The sequence below is a fragment of the Colossoma macropomum genome, unplaced genomic scaffold, assembly GCF_904425465.1.
Source record: "Colossoma macropomum unplaced genomic scaffold, Colossoma_macropomum, whole genome shotgun sequence".
Lineage (NCBI taxonomy): Eukaryota > Metazoa > Chordata > Actinopteri > Characiformes > Serrasalmidae > Colossoma > Colossoma macropomum.
The window spans coordinates 38,254,545-38,274,193 of record NW_023494799.1 but is presented as its reverse complement, the minus strand read 5'-3'; the positions used below and the strand labels follow the sequence as shown (position 1 = coordinate 38,274,193).

The 19,649-nt window shown below is 44.7% G+C and overlaps 1 protein-coding gene across 3 annotated transcripts in view; it reads left to right on the top strand.

Annotated features, from left to right (window-relative positions):
- Positions 1-18,715, top strand: part of phlpp2 (PH domain and leucine rich repeat protein phosphatase 2) — a 50,855-nt gene extending 32,140 nt beyond the window's left edge. For all 3 annotated transcript variants that reach the window (XM_036586638.1, XM_036586637.1, XM_036586640.1), the window contains 13 exons: positions 2,457-2,603; positions 3,312-3,542; positions 8,541-8,743; positions 8,873-8,933; positions 9,061-9,156; positions 9,783-9,938; positions 10,900-11,100; positions 12,445-12,607; positions 13,931-14,061; positions 14,949-15,062; positions 16,179-16,373; positions 16,711-16,942; positions 17,190-18,715. In XM_036586638.1, the coding sequence (XP_036442531.1) occupies positions 2,457-2,603; positions 3,312-3,542; positions 8,541-8,743; positions 8,873-8,933; positions 9,061-9,156; positions 9,783-9,938; positions 10,900-11,100; positions 12,445-12,607; positions 13,931-14,061; positions 14,949-15,062; positions 16,179-16,373; positions 16,711-16,942; positions 17,190-18,452 (3,193 nt within the window). In that variant the 3' untranslated portion in view covers positions 18,453-18,715. The remainder of the gene's footprint in view (positions 1-2,456; positions 2,604-3,311; positions 3,543-8,540; positions 8,744-8,872; positions 8,934-9,060; positions 9,157-9,782; positions 9,939-10,899; positions 11,101-12,444; positions 12,608-13,930; positions 14,062-14,948; positions 15,063-16,178; positions 16,374-16,710; positions 16,943-17,189) is intronic.
- The last annotated feature ends 934 nt before the right edge of the window (positions 18,716-19,649 follow it).

Here is a 19,649-nt window from a genome sequence, read left to right as displayed (position 1 = left end):
TTCCCACATCCTGCCTCTAAACATGGCATAAGTTTGTGATTCCAGCCTGGTCGAGACAGAAACTGCAAAAACAGCTCATAAACTGATATCTAGATTAACTTGACAGAGTCCATTAGAACATGGTTCTGCTTGTGACTGTTATTGTAGTTGCATGGTGTTGGTTTTGATAAGATAACTGCATAATGTTGCTCAGATGCCCTTTTACATAATGGGCTGATAAGGCTGTGGATGTGATCTGTGTGATACTGATCATGGCTGGATTTGTACGCTGACAATGATATGGCTGTGATGCTGACTTCACTGTTTTGGGTGCAGAAGAGTAAGAATGGATGGTTCCATGCTTGGCTAAAGACACTTGGCTTGCTGACTGTCTGCTCAGGGCAAACAGAGAACGAGTGGTGAATGGTAATCCATGCAGGAGATGATGCTATTAGATGTTAATCATCAACTTTCCTTAGTGTTTTTGCCGTCCTCTGAACAGACCTGAAGACAGAGCGGAAAATGGACTGTGTTAATGTGTATGTGTGTGTGCACAAGAGAGAAAGGGTGTGCATGAGAGAAGTCGCTCTGCTCGTGGCAGCTTTCACACATGGTTGTATCTTGCTGTCTCTCTCTCACTCACTCGCTGTCTCTCTCTCTCTCCCTCTCTCTCTCTCTCCCTCCCTCTCCGCCCCATCCCTTTCTCTTTGCTCATCTCAGCTGTATGGTATATTTAGCAACTGTGTGTGGCAGCACAGGGGCATCTGTGTGTGTGTGTGTGTGTGGGTGTGTGTGCTGTGAGGCAGGAGTGCTCTCCCAAGCAGCCAGCTTCAGCATATGTTATGACTCGGCCATCTATGACTATGAAATAGCTGCGGATTCTCTACAGTCATGTCCTCCATTCCACAATACTTCATTCAGAGTTACACTGTGTGTGGGTGTGGGTATGTCTGTGTGTGTGGGGGCCCGACCAAAGGGATGGGCCGATAATATCAGCTGATATTGAAGTCTCATGGATTGATCTTTATTGGTGAAAGTCCTGCTGATAAACAGCAGATACTTAGTATATCATTCTACAGGGTGATTCAAAAAGATTCATCCGATTTCAAAGCGCCATATTTTTACAACTGTGAGGCGTCTAGGAACCAATCACAATCCAACTGAAAGAGGGGGTCATAGAGTTTCTGACTGTCAGTGGAAGATGGCTCCCTTCAGTCTGCGAGGAGATGAGACCCCTGAGCAGAAAGCGTTCTGCGTTCTCCACTTCAATAAGAGTGAATCCGTCATAACTGTGCAGTGTGATTTTCGTGGGCAGTGAAGCTCCAACAGCTCAGAGCGTTCGTCGTTGGTTCCACAACACTGGATGATCTCCAAAATCGCACTGATAGAGCCGTGAGTGCAACGACACCCGACATGCTCAATCCAGTATGGGATGAGTTTGACTATGGTGTTGATGTTTTCCGTACAGCTGGAGGAGGTTCATACTGAGACCTTGTACAATTACATAATAAACTTTATGCTCACCATTTACAGTTTACTGCATTGATCTGTAATGATTATTACAAATAAATCATTTTACATCAGATGAATCACCTTGTATATTACAGCATGAAAATAATAAAAAAGAAAAATCATTCATCAGAATTAGTAAAGGTTAATGATAATATTAGATCAGATGATCTGACTAAAATGTCATTTTATTGATCATCATTTCAAATTTCAATTATATATATATATATATATTATATATATATATATATATATTTAGAGAGAGAGAGAGAGAGAGAGACATGCCCATGTAAAATATCAAATCTCAGCAATGACCCACATTTCCTATATCTGTGCTTGCTTATAATTGAAAACTCACAGTAATAGTTGACATTTTACAGTTGACAACGGGCATCAGTCAGTAGTGTAATGTTTTGCTCCTGAAATGGCCATGGACAAGCCAGTTTGCATTGTAGTCCATGTAATTACAGGATAATAAGCCTTAGGATGTAATAAACCTGGGATTTTAATGTGTTAAATAAAATAGGAATCTGTTATTATCAGTTATCAGAATGTTCAAAGTGGTATCAGTGACACAATTTTCATATTATTTAGCTTGGAGCCATTTTGGGCCAGAAAGGTTTGTGACGATCACTCATCCAGAATCCATCCTATGCGCCACTCAACTGTTATATCCAGGACACAAAAGGCGTCTCGGTCATTACTGCAGGCAAGCAAAAGAGGCCAGGTCAGACAGCCAGTGCCTTTCCTTAGAGACCTGCACCCAAAAATGTCCAACCCATGCTGCTAAAACAAGCATAACAAAGCAGCACTGCATATTTCCATGAGAAAGGAACAATGGAGCAGGTTTATCGTAATGACAGTATTTTTCCCCCACAGAACGTCACCAGCAGTATGAGTTAATGATTGTGTATCTTATCGCTGTGCCAGCTTCACTGATGGGGGGAGGGCTCTGTGTGTGTTTGCAGGTTCGCCCAGCTGAAGAGCCTGAATCTGTCTCACAATCGGCTAGGTGTGTTCCCTGAGTCCGTGTCTGAGATCCAGACCCTGTCTGAACTCAACCTCTCCTGCAATGGGCTCAGCTCCATTCCACCTTGCATTGGCAACCTTCAGAGGTCAGAACGTTGGATGCATAGTCTCCATACCTCTTCTATTTTCTTAATACCTAAAAAGCTGTCCATTTGTGGCTACTCATGCAGTGTGCTGAGTTGCAAATATAAAAAAAAATACATGCAAATCAGTCTGAGTCCCTTGCATGTTGATACAAGTGTGCGCTGTACGTGCAGCAGTGATAACGGCACTGGCCACTCCCCTCTTCATAAAAGCAATATGACTTGGAGGACTGGATTTTTGTCTTGGTGGTGATGTGAAATCTTAGTGTATGATAATGAGAGTGGTTGTGCTTATGAATATTCTTTGAAATTTGCATAAATTATGCAGGGCATTAGACATTGCAGAGCAATCCTGCCACCAGAGTGGCTTTTTTTTTCCAGGCACATGAACCCACGTTCTCCTCACATGAGCCAATCCCCTGTCAGATAAACTTCATTTTTTTTTCCTTTACTAATTGAGCCAGTGAAATGCATTAAGCTCGGCTGTGCTCGTTATGCAACCAGATTAAATCAGGCTTAGAAATCAGACCAGTTTTAATGCTCTCAGTCCGGCTTAAATCATGGAGGTGATTAACACAAAGCATGACTGGAATTTCATATTAACCAGTGCCGTCTTCCACACTTCTTATGGAGGGGTCACAGAGTGTGTCTGTCCAGAGAGATTAATATGACCCAGAATAACGGGAGTTGACTTGTCTGTCTGTCGCCCAGCCTCCAGACACTCTGTCTGGACGGGAACCACTTGAACTCGCTGCCCGAGGAGCTGGGCGGCCTGACGCAGCTCTGCAGCCTGGGGCTCTCTTTTAACAATTTCCCCGACATCCCTGCTGTGCTGGAGAGGCTTGGTGCCATGGACAAGCTGGCAATGGCCGGGAACCGAGTGGAGGCCCTGGAGCTTAGCGGCCTGCTGCGGATGAGCCACGTCAAGAGCATCGACTTACGGTGAGCCATCAGAATCTATTGTCCATTTGTCTCTCTCTCTCTTTCTCTCTCTCACTCACTCTCTCCTCTTTTGTGCTTTCACTTTAATCTTTATCTTTCACTCGCTGCCCGTCTCTGTCTCCATTCTCTTTCTCCCTGCTTCTCTTTCCTGTCCCTGAGCTAATACTCTTGTCAGTCTGTTCATGCATAATGCAGGATCAATATACAATGGTAACGTTACAAGATCGCCCTTTGGTGCATCACAGAGGGAGAGACTTGATAAATTGAGTGGGTCTCTCTTACGTACTTCTGACCGTCCATTTTCAAATATACTCATCTCATCTGACCTATAAATATTTTCTTTATGCACAGTATTTAACCCCCCACCCCACGTTGGAGCTTTCAGTCTCATATTTTTTCCACTGTAAATCATAACCATGTGGTTCAGTTGTTGTGCTCCGTTTCTGCTTCTCACCTTGAGAGAAGACTTATTCTCCATGTGGGACTGTGGATTTACAAGGGCCTTACCACACCTGTGGTGGATCAGAGTTCCAGCCAGACTCATAAAGAAGATTGGCGCTGAGAGAGAGAGAGAGAGAGACAGAGAGACTTCAGAAGAGAGCAAGAGAAGGAGGGTGGGGTAGAACCTTTTTCACCTGGTTCTGACTATACTCCTGAGGGATCTCGGAGTAGATATATTGATCTAAATCTAGATTCTGACCCCCAGCTTTTACTCATCTTTATTCTGAGGCAAATCCTAGACCAGCGCCAGTATTCAGAGATGCTTTACAAAGAACAGCCAGCAAGTTTTTTTGTTTGTTTTTTCAAGACTTACTCCTCTGTTAGTGTCATAGGTCTGCACATATTCACGTTTCTTTCCAGAGGAACCTTGACGAGCATCAGATGGTGAGTAAGGAGATGGAGTGCCCACAAAGTTTAAAGGAGCAGAAACTTTGATGCTCTTCATTATCATTAGGTAGCAGGAGAGCTTAGCTACTGCCACCTTCCCTCAGAACAGGATGCTCTCTGCTTGAGGGGGGTGTTTAACCAGCTGGAGATACGTCCGAACATCAAGGAGCGTAGTTTTCCATTGTGAAACTGCAAACACATCACCAGTGCTCTCGATATGGCCCTCAAAGGGACTTCCATTGCAAATAAAATGTTCCCCTGGAATTGCTTCAAAGGTTCCTCTCGGCCCGAGCCACATGAAGTCGGTCAGTTGGAGGATTCCACACTTCGCCTGAGTCATTGTCCGTCCTTTGGGGTTCTGTTGTAGTGTTCTGTCCGTTGCAGTGATCCTGAATGCTCCTCTTCCTTTGTTTTGGGTTTCCGACAGCAGTGTGTCTTCAGTGCTTTGGTCCCATTTTCCTGTCAGTCATGCCTATGTGTGTTATACACCGATCAGGCTTAACATTATGACCACCTCCTTGTTTCTATGCTCATTGTCCATTTTATCAGCTCCACTTACTATATAGGTGCACTTTGTAGTTCTACAGTTACAGACTGTAGTCCATCTGTTTCTCTGATACTTTGTTAGCCCCCTTTTACCCTGTTCTTCAGTGGTCAGGACCCCCATGGACCCTCACAGAGCAGGTGCTATTTGGGGATCATTCTCAGCACTGCAGTAACACTGACATGGTGGTGGTGTGTTAGTGTGTTTTGTGCTGGTACGAGTGGATCAGACACAGCAGTGCGGCTGGAGTGTTTTTAAACACTGTGTCCACTCTCTGTCCACTCTATTAGACACTCCTACCTTGTCAGTCCACCTTGTAGATGTAAAGTCAGAGACGATAGCTCATCTGCTGCCCACAGGACGCTGTTGGCTGGATATTTTTGGTCGGTGGACTATTCTCAGTCCAGCAGTGACACTGAGGTGTTTAAAAACTCCAGCAGCACTGCTGTGTCTGATCCACTCAGACCAGCGCAACACACACTAACACACCACCACCACATCAGTGTCACTGCAGTGCTGAGAATGATCCACCACACAAATAGTACCTGCTCTGTGAGGGTCCATGGAGGTCCTGACCACTGAAGAACGGGGTAAAAGGGCGCTAACAAAGTATCAGAGAAACAGATGGACTACAGTCTGTAACTGTAGAACTACAAAGTGCACCTATATAGTAAGTGGAGCTGATAAAATGGACAATGAGCGTCATAATGTTATGTCTGATCGGTGTATGTCACAAAGACAAAAAGAAAACATGCATTTTTTTTCTGGGTACACCCAGGTGTGCTATGTGCAGAAGGGTTAAACGAAGCAGAATAAATAAGAGGGTGTGCCTATAACTTACTTTTCAGCCAATCGTTTTTCTTGTGTATTTAAACTGCTGTGCTAAGCACAGTGGATAAACATGGTAGTTCACTTAGGCAGCACCAAGAACGCTTCATAGCAGAGGGGCTGAGCTGCAAGCACAGCATGAGCAAATATTTGAAACCACCAGAAAACTTCTTCGAATTGAAGTGATGACAAAACGGGACAAGGAACAGCTTGTGCTGAAGCTTACCTCGAAATGTGACAGCTATTGCATAATGCAAAGAGCATGTTAGTGACATCAAGAAGAGTGGGGAAAAAAGCATGCTTCAAATTTTTGAGACATCACGGCAACCGGATGAGGTTCCGTGGATGGGATTCCTCTCCCTCCAGAGGAATGATATGATATTCTGTGCTGGTACGCATGTTCCTGTAGACTGCCTGCACTTAAGGATTTATGTTAACCATACACTAGAAGACCTCGAAAAGACTTTGAAAAGACTTTTGAAAGACTAAAGTCTGACACCCTCTCACATCTAAAGACAGTGTCACAGTTTTAGTCACAGACTATGATTTTGCAAAGACTAGGAATCTCGCAGCGTCACTATTTGCTCCCCATCATGCACCTGGTGAAAATTTACAAGCAGAGAAACCCTTTTCCTTCCACTCTGTAGTGGTACAGATGGGAAGATATGTTGGCTGAGCATGTAAAGATCTGGGGCTCAGTCCAGTTCAACTGTAGAGCTGTATATTCTGGCAGATTGGGTGTTGAACTAAACCATAAAACATCAAACAAAATCAGAAACCAGTGTAACAGAAAGCAAAAAAAAGGAAAAAAAAACATTGATGATTCTTCAATAATGCCATTCTTAAAGTCCTCTGCACATTTCCTTACATCACTGTTACAGACTCAGTGAACTTGAAATATTAAACAGGTTACATATTTGGGTTAATATGATTATTGTATTAAAGTGGAGCAGATTTGCCTTTTTACAGAGATTTCAGGCTCTCACGCATGCGCTCTCTCTCTCTGTCGCGCTACATGCATGCACTCACCTGCTCGCTCTCACGCGCACCCCTGGCACGTCACTATTTGCATTAGCCAAGACTCAAAACTTACGATAATATTAAACACGGTTGATTTTGCCACAGCGTCAAGACGAGAAAAAGACTGACTTAAGACAGCCGTCCTGACCACCTCACACTAAACGATTGAGATGACGCAAACGCGACGCAACTCCAGCAAGACTTTCAGTGATTTTATTCCGACGTTGGAAATTTGTCTGCCACAGTGAAATCGCTTGAAAAGTCGTTTGGTATAAGGCCGGCATTAGTTGCATCTAGCGGTGATGTTGCAGATTGCAACCAACTGAATACCCCTCTGTCCCTGCCTTTCCAAGCGTGTAGTAAAACATATCGCTGTTGTCGGATCAAAACCTCGTATCTCCAGAATAATGACTTTACAGGAGAAAGAAAAAACATACTTTACTTTTAACGTAAGTCAATGGAACCGGACGTTTTTACAAGTCATTTTGGGCCGTTTGTTTTGGTCGGTTCATCAGGAAATTTACACACAATGTAAAGGACAACAAGCATTTTCAAATTATGCCAAAACCTGAAAAACAACAAAAAAGGAGATACAAGGTTTTGTTCCGACAGCAGCGATATGGTGGCCATCAGGTTTTCTGCCGTCGCCTGTCCCAATTTTGTTTTGCTTCTTTATGTTTTTGCTTGTTTGACGATGAGGATTCACCTTTCCTTGCTAAACAAAAAGTGTGATCCTCCATTTGTCAAAATTTGGGTTCACAATCTTCGCACAACACAAAATGGTCAGCCAGCACCAGCAGCAGCCACTGATTCTGATTCTAGTTATTTCTTTGTGATCCAGCTCTAGAGCTCGTGTTTGGTTTATGCGTTCTGGGCTACTGTAGAAACAGGGCGACACAATATGGCAGCCTCTGATGGAAGACGACCCTGCTTAGTGTGCAGATATGAAGGGCTCATTCTAAGCTAACAAAAAAGACAATGCAGTCACCTGTAGTTCATTATACACCAATGAAAACATGGTTTTATATACTATATTCCATTTCTGCTAATTCTTTAATCTTACATACTGCACCTTTAATTCTCCTCCATTTCTTTGTTAATCCACTGTAAATAGGTAAAATAATGGACCTGTTTAGGACTATATAGCCACATTTGTAATAGGCTGTTTATCAGTGTCATAAAGGACGCCAGTTAGTAATCGAGTTTAACTGCTGCCATATAGTATCATAACTGTGATTATCAAGGACATTATTCCATGACTCACTGAAACTGCCATGCATTTCCAGCATGTTGCAGCTTTCACCGCGATTAGAATGACAGCTTTTGCATAAGTCATGGTGCTTCATTAACCAGCTGTTGTTGGCCACTGCTACGCCGTACATAAGCAGAGTTTTCTTTTTACTAACAGCTCGTTTGCTACTCAGCTCAGAATAACCCAGTGAATAAATGCCGAACAACAAATAACCTAAAACTACCTTGCAAACATTTCTTGAACATGCTTTCTTATCACAGTGACTACGCAAAAATACCAACACTTCGCCTTTCATTGGCTTATTTACATGGAACTCCTCCCACCCTTGATGCATCATGTTTAAAGCTTAGTGTTATTAAAACAATATGTGGTCACAAAAACATCAATATATTGATTGAACATACTGACTTAGCTTTCCCACATAAACAGGGTCCTCAGTCTTATTGATGTCTTTGTTGTGTTCCAGGCTAAATGGGCTCCACTGTGTGAAGAGCGAGACTCTGGAACCCATAAAGCAGCTCACTCAACTGGACCTGAGGGACAACCGGCTGACTTCGCTGGACCTGAGTGCTGCCTGCAACCTTGAGACCCTGCACTGCCAGCGCAACCAGCTAGAGACGCTCACACTCAGCGGCTTTGCACTGCGCACTCTTCATGCCAGCAACAATCGTGAGTAAAGCTGTAACAGATGTGCTTACGTCTTAGTTGACTGTTGACCATTTCCCACGCACTCCATACACAGTCAACTGTGTTACACTGCTGAAAAAGTGTGCTTTGGTACATTATTTTCATTCTCAGGTCTGGCCACAGTAAACGTCTATCCAGTTCCCAACCAACTGACACACATGGACCTTTCATGGTGAGCTGATGTGCAGCTAATCGCTTGTTTTGATTTGTGGTTGGCATTTTTGAAATATGATGAATAAACAGCAAACAGCCCTCAACCTGTACTTGTGGACATGATTAACTTTGCCGTGGTTTGATAGGAATCTTCTGGAATATCTACCAGACTGGGTGTGCGACAGCAGAAAGATTGAGGTGCTGGATGTTTCCCATAATCTGCTGCTGGAGCTGCCGGCCAGGTCAGTGAGTGTGCGTTTGTATGCTTCAAGTCCTGTCCAGCTGTCTGTCCCGAGGCCCAGTAGACTTCATTTTCTCTTCCTTTTCTGCGTCTCAGTCTCAGCATTTCATGGTCATTTATTTGACAGTGCATCGTATTAATATGATTTACATTGGCTGGAATAAGAGTCTAGCCAGACTCGGAAGGAAAACCAGGACACCGCCTGTCGTCGGACAGATGATTAGGTGACTCCACTAGCTGTCTCTGTCAAAAGATTGAGATGCAAGAGTCACAAGGATGAATGTGCGTTTTCATCTAATTCCTCATTGACAGCGCAGTCATTTACATGTCAATGGGCCAGAAAGGTTCCCCGAAATGAGATAACACACAGCTGGTTGTTGGTGCTCCATTTGGGACTTTGCTTTGCTCTGTTTCTTTTTTCTTTTTTCTCCAAGCTTGAATTGTGCTGTGTTGGCATTTGGGGCTGGGAAGCAATTTGAAAGAGAGAGCTGATAAATTTATTTGGTCATATTTAGTTTTCATGCCTCAGTTTCAGAAGCGATCAAATGCACTGCTCCAGACAGTGGAGTCTTCCTGTCAGTTTGGACATATCACTCTCTCTTTGTCTCTCTCTCTCTCTCTCTCTAGGCTGCTCAGTGGCCTGAGTCTGCGGAAGCTACTGGCTGGCAGTAATGCACTGCAGAAACTGCCCGACCTACTTGACCACATCCCACTGGAAGCCCTCGATCTGCAGCACAACAAGCTTGGCGAGCTCCCGGAGAGCTTCTTCTACAAGGCCTTAAAGTAGGTCGTTCCCTCCTTCTGTCCTGTGCACCCTCTCTCTCTTTCTCTCTCTCTTTGATCTGTTTATCTTTCTTTCTTTCTCTCTCTCTCTTTTCTCTGGCTCTGTCTCTCCTGTACTAGACCTCTTTCCTACCTCCCTCCCTCTCTCTCTATCATTCCTTCCTTGCCCGTCTCTCTCCTCCATTACCTTCTGCCTTCATTCAATGCCTACCCTCTACCCTCTCTATCTCCCTTCTTCCTTCCCTATCTCTTCCTCCTTTATTCCCCTTCTTCCATCTCTCCCTCCATCGCTGTGCATCCCTCTCTCTCACACGGTCTGTGGCAGGTGCTAAGAGAGCTCCAGCTGTGCCTCTCTCTGCCCTGTGGGCCTGTGACTCTGTAGCGTGCTCCACTGCCCTTTTGCAGCACCAACAGAACACACAAACACATGAGTAGTAGCCCAGCAAACACCACTAGGTTTCCATCTGATAAAACTAGTAAACCTGGGATGACCACACTTTTGATATATTTAAAAACCGCTGAAAATACTGTAGATCTCCTTGGCTGTATAGAGGAGGAAGTAACCCAGGGTGTGGTGATGTAATAGGAGCTTGAGAAGCAACGCTTACATTCTCTTCTGGTCAAAATCCCTGGTCAGCGTTAAGGAACCAAAGCTCTGATAATGATGTCTTGGTTGTTTTGAGCTCTGGGTGTTTCAGAACATCCCTGTGCTTTGGCCAGGACATTTCTTTCTCTAAGTGTTTTCAGATAGCTTCCATTAAGTGATGCAAGCTTATCGATTCCCTGTCTCATCTGTTTCAGCACAACATGCTTGATGAGAAGACATTACATTACATCCATTATTGCACAGAACTCATTAGAACATTAGAAGAATTGTGCGTCCATTTATTTGGTCATGCCTGAATATCAGAAGGATATTATTAAACATACGCCTGGGTGTTTATTTTTTTCCTCCTCCCAGCTTAAAATACCTGAATGTGTCAGCCAATGCACTGGAGACAATCCCCCCAAGTAGCCAATCAGAGGAGAGCCTTAGCACCCTCCAGGAGCTGTACCTTACAGAAAACAACCTGAATGAGAACTGCGCTGCCCTGCTGGTGGGACACCAGAACCTGCGGGTCTTGCACATGGCCTATAATCAGCTACTGTCCTTCCCTGCAAGGTATCACAGACTCTACATATGCTATGACCGTGTTTGTGGACCAGTGCATGTAAACATATTCTCTCATCTACAACCCCAATTCCAAAAAGTTGGGAAGCTGTGTAAAATGTAAATAACTGTAAATAAAAACAGAATGCAATGATTTGCAAATCTCATAGACCCATATTTTATTCACAGTAGAACATAGAACACAGATCAGATGTTGAAAGTGAGACATTTTACCATTTCATGAAAAACATTCACTCATTTAGAACTTGATGGCAGCAACGCATCTGAAAAAAGTTGGGACAGGGCCGTGTCTACCATTGTGCAGCGTCTCCTGTTCTTTCAGCAACAGTCTGTAAACGTCTGGGAAGTGAGGAGACCAGTTGCTGGAGTTTTGGGAGAGGAATGTTGTCCCATTCCTGTCTGATGTAGGATTCTAGCTGCTCAACAGTCCTGGGTCTCCTTTGCTGGATTTTTGATTTCATGATACGCCAAATGTTTTCTATTGGTGAAAGGTCTGGACTGCAGGCAGGTCAGTCCAGCACCCGGAAGCCATGGTGTTGTGATGGATGCAGTATGTGGTTTAGCATTGCCTTGCTGAAATATGCAAGGCCTTCCCTGAAAGAGACATTGTTCTAAAACCTCTATATACTGCAGAGATGCAGGCTTTTAAACTATGCGCTGATAACAGGCTGGATGGTCCCTCAACCCTCGAGTCCGCAGGATTATTGGTTTCCAAAAAGAATTTCAAATTTTGATTCATCTGACCACAGAACAGTTTTCCATTTTGCCTCAGTCCATTTTAATGGGCTTTGGCCCAGAAAAGAAGGTGGTGTTTCTGGATCATGTTGACATATGGTCTCTTCTTTGCATGACACAGCTTTAACTTGCATTTGTGGATTGCATGGCGAACTGTGTTTACAGACAATAATTTCCATAAGTGATTCTGAGCCCATGCAGTGACTTCCAGTACAGAATCATGCCTGTTTTTAACGCAGTGCTGCCTGACAACCCGAAGATCACAAGCATCCAGTACTGACCGTCAGCTTTGTCCCTTGTGTACAGAGATTTCTCCAGACTCTCTGAATCTTTTAATGGTATTATGTACTGTAGATTATGTACTGTACACTTTTCCAGCCTTTTGTTGCCCCTGTCCCAACTTTTTTGAGATGCGTTGCTGCCATCAAGTTCTAAATGAGTTAATGTTTTTCATGAAATGGTAAAATGTCTCACTTTCAACTTGCGTTCTGTTTTTATGTACACTTGTTTCTATTTTACACAGCGTCTCAACTTCTTTGGAATTGGGGTTGTACTTTTCTTTACTGAGTCATATCCTTGGCACTGTGTTGATGTTCTTAGTAAGCTGAGTAAGCTCGAGTTACTGGAGGAGCTGAATCTGAGCGGCAACAAGCTGAAGACCATCCCCTCCACAGTGTCCAGCTGCAAGAGGCTGCATACCCTCATTGCACACTCCAATCACATCAGTGTCTTCCCTGAGGTCCTTAACCTGCCTGAGATTAAGGTGAGTGTGTCTGAGGAAAGGACACGACATGCTAAATCACGTAGATTTACACTGATAGGTACTTGTGCTTACATGAGAATGTGCCTCAGTGGGCTTTGCTGTTTTGCTTTTAAAGTTACACTATGTACGTTTTGGGGATTTGGTGGTACAACGTGTGGAGGAACATTTTATAACATCGGTTGTGCGTCAGACCCCTTCCAGCGGATGAATCTGATGATTGCAAGCGTCTTGAAAGAGTATTCAAAAAGAAGTCAATCAAAACCTGATGAAGGATTGTCCTCCAAGGATGTACATGAATTATCCACTGTAGTCTTTCTATTTATCTTCATTAGTATAGCATTGATTTTGTAATTGAGACCTAAACATTGAACCAGACCTTCGTTTTGAGTCTGTCTGTGTGACGTTAATACGCAAAGACGAACGATGTGTTTCAAAAAACCCGCAAAATCTGATCCAACCCGAAATGCAACCTGACACCTCTGACTTTTAAATTATTATTTCAAGCTTTACAGGGCGACTCGGAGCAGCACACAGACACCACATGTTAGCATGTGTTTTTTTCTCCTGGCTTAGTAATGCTACTTCCTTCAATTTTAACAAAAAAATAATCTTATATCATGTAGTTTGAACCTGTGGGTAATAAAATTCATAAAATTGCATTCAACACATAAAACGTAATACATGCTAGGTGCACTTTGTAGTTCTACAGTTACAGACTGTAGTCCATCTGTTTCTCTGCATACTTTGTTAGCCCCCTTTTACCCTGTTCTTCAGTGGTCAGGACCCCCATGGTCCCTCACAGAGCAGGTACTGTTTGGGTGGTGGATCATTCTCAGCACTGCAGTAACACTGACGTGGTGGTGGTGTGTTAGTGTGTGTTGTGCTGGTCTGAGTGGATCAGACACAGCAGTGCTGCTGGAGTTTTTAAACACCTCAGTGTCACTGCTGGACTGGGAATAGTCCACCAACCAAAAATATCCAGCCAACAGCATCCTGTGGGCAGCGTCCTGTGACCACTGATGAAGGACTAGAGGATGACCAACACAGACTGTGCAGCAGCAGATGAGCTATCGTCTCTGACTTTACATCTACAAGGTGGACTGACAAGGTAGGAGTGTCTAATAGAGTGGACAGTGAGTGGACACAGTGTTTAAAAACTCCAGCAGCACTGCTGTGTCTGATCCACTCGTGCCAGCACAACACACACCACCACATCACTGTTACTGCAGTGCTGAGAATGACTGAAGAACAGGGTAAAAGGATGTTATGCCTGATCTGTGTATGTACATGTATTGTTTTGTATTATGTGTGCTCTGTTTGTAGCTTGTGGATGTGAGTTGCAATGAACTCACAGAGATCCTGCTGCCGGACTCTCTGCCTGCCACACTCCAGGAGCTGGACCTGACAGGCAACAGTAGCCTCATGCTGGAGCACAAAACCCTCAATCTGTTTAGGTGAGCCCCTGCATTTCCTACAGCTCTGCCACAAACATGGATCAGATGTTGATAAACAAATCATTACGCTGTATAGAATGACGCTTTCAAGTGGTCTTGTAGTTTCTCACCACAAGGGGCCACGTGAAGACCACTTGAATTAAGAATCGAACAAGGCATCAGTGCAAATTGACAACTCTGTACAAATGTGAAAATAATTGTAAAGTAATTTTGAAAATCTACAATTAATCCACATTTTATCTGCTGCATTTGTGCTCAAAAATATCTGCAAAATAAGCCAAAATCAAGAAATGCCAGATGATTTCTAGCAAATAAACTTGCAGCCTCCATGTTTTCTGTTTACATCTGACATATGTTTATCGTAGGAAGAAACTGTCTGATTTGTACTTAAATATAATGGATTTTTTATGGAGGAGCATTAAACAAATGTGACATTAAACATCTAGATGACTTTGTGATCCTAAAGGCTACCTGGAAATCAGTTCTAATGATTTGTACAGATGATAAAATACTGACTTAGATGGTATATTTTTCCTTTTCAAAAAGCTTTTGTCTGAATTTGATAAAGTCGAAAATTGCTTTGCTGAGATTTCAAAAAGCTAAAATATGTAGAATATATGAAAAAACAACAACTTTGACTGCCTTAAGTTTTTTAAATGATGTTTTTGAGTTGTTTGGATTGTAGTAGGTGTCTTTTTTGAAGTTCCCAAAATAAAATGGTTTTAATTTCATTCATCATCTAAGGATTAACTGATCTGTTTGTTTACATCATATTAAGTGGAAATACACTGATCATTTGATTTTTAAATATAGATTATCTGTAGTTTTAAGAGTGGACAGTTTTATTTAAATCTCTCTCTCTCTCTCTCTCTCTCTCTCTCTCTCAGTCACATAACAACGCTGAAATTGGACCAGAAGCCATCCCTAAATGCAGGGGACTCCCAGGGCACATCAACATTATGGGATCATGGCTATGCTGAGATGTGTGGCCAGAGGAACAAGTGAGAATCCCTGAAGCCTAGTTACTTTAAGACCATTGGGCCTCATTCACCAACCGTTCATAAGAAGAAATTTCTTTTACGCAGTTTTTACAAAGATTCTGACATTCACTAATGTTTCTTGTTTGCAATTTGTTCTTAGGGAAGAACAGAATCTAAACACACATTTTAGCGATGTGAGCAAGCTAAGTGTGAATGCTGTGTATGGCTTGCGCCTGTACCCCGGGTCCTGATGAGCCGGCAAGAAGTTTGGTCGAACTCCGAGCAGGGATGAAGTCCATCGAGGACGGCGGGGAGAGAACCACGAGTGAGTGGGAGACGGCACGCGATTCCCAGACACCGCCGAGGGACGCGAGTGACGACAGGAGGAGGACCTCAGCCACCAGAGAGGGGAGGATGACGATGACGGACACGAGAGGCACGAAGTCAGGACTCGGGACTCGCACACCGCCCCTCACTCACTCACGGTGTTCCTCTCCCCGCCGCCCTCGCTGGGCTTCGTCCCCGTCGAGTTCAGGCCCTGCCTTCCTGCCAGCCGTCATCGGGGCCCAGGGGACGGGCGCATGCCATACTGTGCTTGCCTACTGTGTATACGTTACACCCACCAGCCTATGTGTTTTATATAAGTGCGTTTATTTTAGCCACAAGTTCAAGATTTGAGCAAATAAATGTTACTGTCTTTGTTACACTTGTTAAAAAAAAAAAAGAAAGAAAACATTAGGCTAGTAAAAATTAGCCAGAAGATCTGAAAGAAGATGAAATTCTTGGCAGTGTGGCTTTAACGTATGCTTGTCTTCCCTCTGGGCAGTAGGCAGTGTTGGGCAGTTTCGTTTCATAAAATCTGATTCATTCCTGTGGGTGTGAAGCACACGTTTCATCTTTAATGAAGCAATCACACGCTAGGCTCCCCCCTCAGAGGGGCGGGACTTCTGCTCTGTCTCCACGATTAGTGTCAGTCTCTTCTCTCTGATCTGTTTACATGTGCGGAGGAACTTTTGTGCTTATGGTTTGAGAGAGAAAGGAGATGTCTGCATATACTTTAATCACATTAGATGTTTTTGGAAGGTGATGATGTAACATGAGAGTTGCTTTCGTATGATTTTGGTCTGCTCTTTGTAGGTTATGTGTATCTGTGCTAGCAGTGGACCGTTTTGGGGACAGCATGGAGGCAGCTTACGGGATCTTTGATGGCGACCGTAATGAGGAGGTTCCTCGTCTGCTCCAGTGCACCATGGGGGATGTGCTCGCTGAAGAGATTCAGCACAGCGGTGTGGACAGTGTGTATATGTGCAACACTTTCCTCACCTCACACAGGTGTGTAAAACAAAACACACACAACCACATATGATTACAGACACACACACAGCTTCAAAGACTTATAAGACGTTATATACCTCAGCTTTAATATTGATCTCTGTTGGCTTGATGCCCTAACTAAGCTTTTATTAGGATTTAATAATAATCAAAATCGTTACATGGTAAATTACAGATAGTTTCTCTATCTGTGCAGTTATTGTAGTAGGGCATATTAGTTTCATGCCCTTGTAGCCGGTATGTATCACCCAGGCCAAAGCAATATATCTAATGGTTAATTAAAAATAAATACATAATTGTTAATTGCGTCTCTTTTTCTGTCTCTTGTACTTCACAGAAAGCTGGGGATGGCCGGACAGAAACTGGGGGCGTCAGCTCTGCTCTGCTACATTCATCACGAGTCCTCAGAGCCGGGCAGCTACTTCGGCCTGACTGTGGCCGACGTGGGCACCTGTCAGGCGGTGCTGTGCCGTGATGGCCAGCCGCTGGCCCTGTCCAAGGTCTTCAGCCTGGAGCAGAGTGCCGAGGAAATGGAACGGGTCAAAACCGCCAAGGCTATAATCACTGAGGTAGGACACCACCCACTGCCTACTGTTTAACCATACATGCTGACACAGTGTCTGTGGTCAGATCCTGTTGCATGGACTTCATATGGGGTTAATCATTGCTAGTTTCAAACTATGACTACTGTCTAACGTTTTCATAAAAGGGCTTCTGGTTATATTTTTAGATTTATATTGACCATCATACTGTGAAGTTCACACAAGACTTTCCTTTCTAACCACTGATGTTTCCTTTGACCCTTACATGCTATAGGATAACAAGGTCAGTGGTGTTACGTGCTGCTCTCGCCTGCTGGGCTGCTCCTACCTGTCACCCTGGGTGTTGCCCAAGCCCTGGGTGCGCACCGAACCGCTGTGTTCACAGGATGAGTTCCTGATTCTCGGGAACAGGGCACTCTTTCAGCGCCTCTCCTACCAGGAAGCAGTGAAGACTGTGCTGGCTGTCCGAGATCCCCGAGCTGCTGCCAAAAAGCTCTGCACCCTGGCCCAGAGCTATGGGTGCCGAGACAATGTTGGGGCAGTGGTGGTGGCCCTTCACATAGGTGAGGACAGCTGCACCTGTGAGCCTCCTCTCAGCACGAGTGATATCCGAGGGACGCCTACACCTATCACTGTCCCCATATCTGTGCCACCTGTGGACCCAGCCACACCTTCCTCGAGCAGTGGGATTGCCTCAGAGTTCAACAGCGAGACGTCTGCCTCAGAGGTAGGCAGTGAGGCTGGGTCAACAGCATCTGATGAGCACCCCTCTTCGGGGTCGAATGCACGACCAGAGCGCCGCTGCAGCCTGCACCCAGCAGTCACTCTCTGCAATACTGGGGGTCCAGCTGGCAGTCTAGGACCTGGAGCTCACCCAGCTCTGTTTCAGCGCCAACCGTCCTCCGCCACCTTCTCCAGCAATCAGTCTGACAATGGCCTAGACAGCGATGACGAGGCTCCACTAGAGGGTGTTATTTCCAACGGGAGTAAGCTTGAGGTGGAGGTGGACATCCACTGCTGTGCTTTCCAGCTCCGCTCTGGGCCTCCTGACAGCCCCAAGGAGGTGGACCTCCGCCATGACTCCCGGGGCTCCGATTTCAACAACAGTAAGGTGCGTCGGCAAAACAGCGTGGTGGTCTCGACTACTAACGGCTGCCTTTTGGCTGTGTGCGGAAGAGAGATCTCAGATCTAAAGAAGTCTCCATCTACTTCCAGCCTCTTTGGGAAGAAGCTCTCAAATGGCTCTGTAGTGGCACCAGAGGACAGTCACAACATCATCGAGGTGGCGCTAGAAGCCCCCAAGAAGAAATCTGGCTATTTTGCAGCGCCTGCTCAGCAGGACCCTGAGGATCAGTTAGTTGTCCCTCCAAGCCTGGAACAAGATGTTCGCGAGCAGCTGAGGGGCCACAGTCCTGTCATTCCAGGACCACCACCTCCCTCAACACCTCCCACAAACAGAGATCCAAACTGGGACCACCCTCAGCCTGGTCTCCCTCCCGCTACCTTTCAACAGGAGGTCTATGACACTGCGCTATAATGGATGCTACAGCACAGCACCCTTTGAGCATTTGTGTGACATAGTGCCATATTGTGCAGGCAGGTGTGACTCATCCTGCTACCTGTGGAATATTCCAGTTCCTGTTCAGCTGTCATAGTGTGTGAAGCCCTGCATGTGCTTATGTGGTAACATCCCACCAACCAGGACTGTCTGTGGTCTGTGGTGAATCTGAGGAGGAGCAGACATGTACAATTGGAAAAGCGTACGCATTTCAGGACCAATGAAAAGAGGTCTTGGTAAAACGGCTGTCCCAGACCAAAATCCAGAGCGTGAGCTAGAATACCTCATAAATGACCTTGCATAACTGACTCGCTACCTTGCCCTTTACGTCAGAAGACATTAGCTTAAGCAGGCTTTTATCATCTCAGTTTCTCGTCCATGGAAAGATTATCGGGGCTAACCATGACCAAAAGGTAAGAAAAGTGCCTTTTGTAGATGGTTGTGGCTCGAGGGGGCCCTCACTGGGTTGGTGTACTTTCATTGTTACCCAGCAATGCCAACATTTTCTCTTTCCCTTTTGTGGCTGTTGTGGTTGATTTAACTGCTTTATTGTAGTCTGTCAAGATAACTAAAACAATCTGATGGATCGTTGTCAGCTCCACCCTGAAAACGGAAAACATTTCTTTATTGGATGGAAAATTTTCAGACAAGTGTTCTCCTCCTCCTCTGGTCTCCTTGCTGGACTGCTGATCAGGCAAATGAAGCCATGGAGTTATAGAAGCGTGGCACAGCCTGTTAGGCTTGCGTATAGCCCTTGTGCCAACTCCTGGAACGGTTTTGCACAGTGGAAGAGAACAATGCACCCCACAACACATTCAAACTGTGCAAGATCCCTCTGGGCTTAATGAAGCAAGGGCCACAGTGGACATGCAAAGTAGTGTTGGTAAGAGTGAGATCTACATGTCATATCACTGGTACATCCAGTTCACTGGGGAGCTGTCGTCACAGCTCAGTGGCTAAGGCCATTTTGACGGGGACCAGAAAAGACCTCTTTAACCATGACTAAAGTCACAAAATGGTCTTCACTTGTTAGGAATACTTGAAGTGTGCCATGAGAGACTGACTTAGAGCACCGATCCCTAAAGCTTTGGGGAAAAAATACTGTATATACTGATTGAGAATGACTGGGTTATTTTTCATCCTATACCTGAACCGGTAAACTGAACAAACAACTAA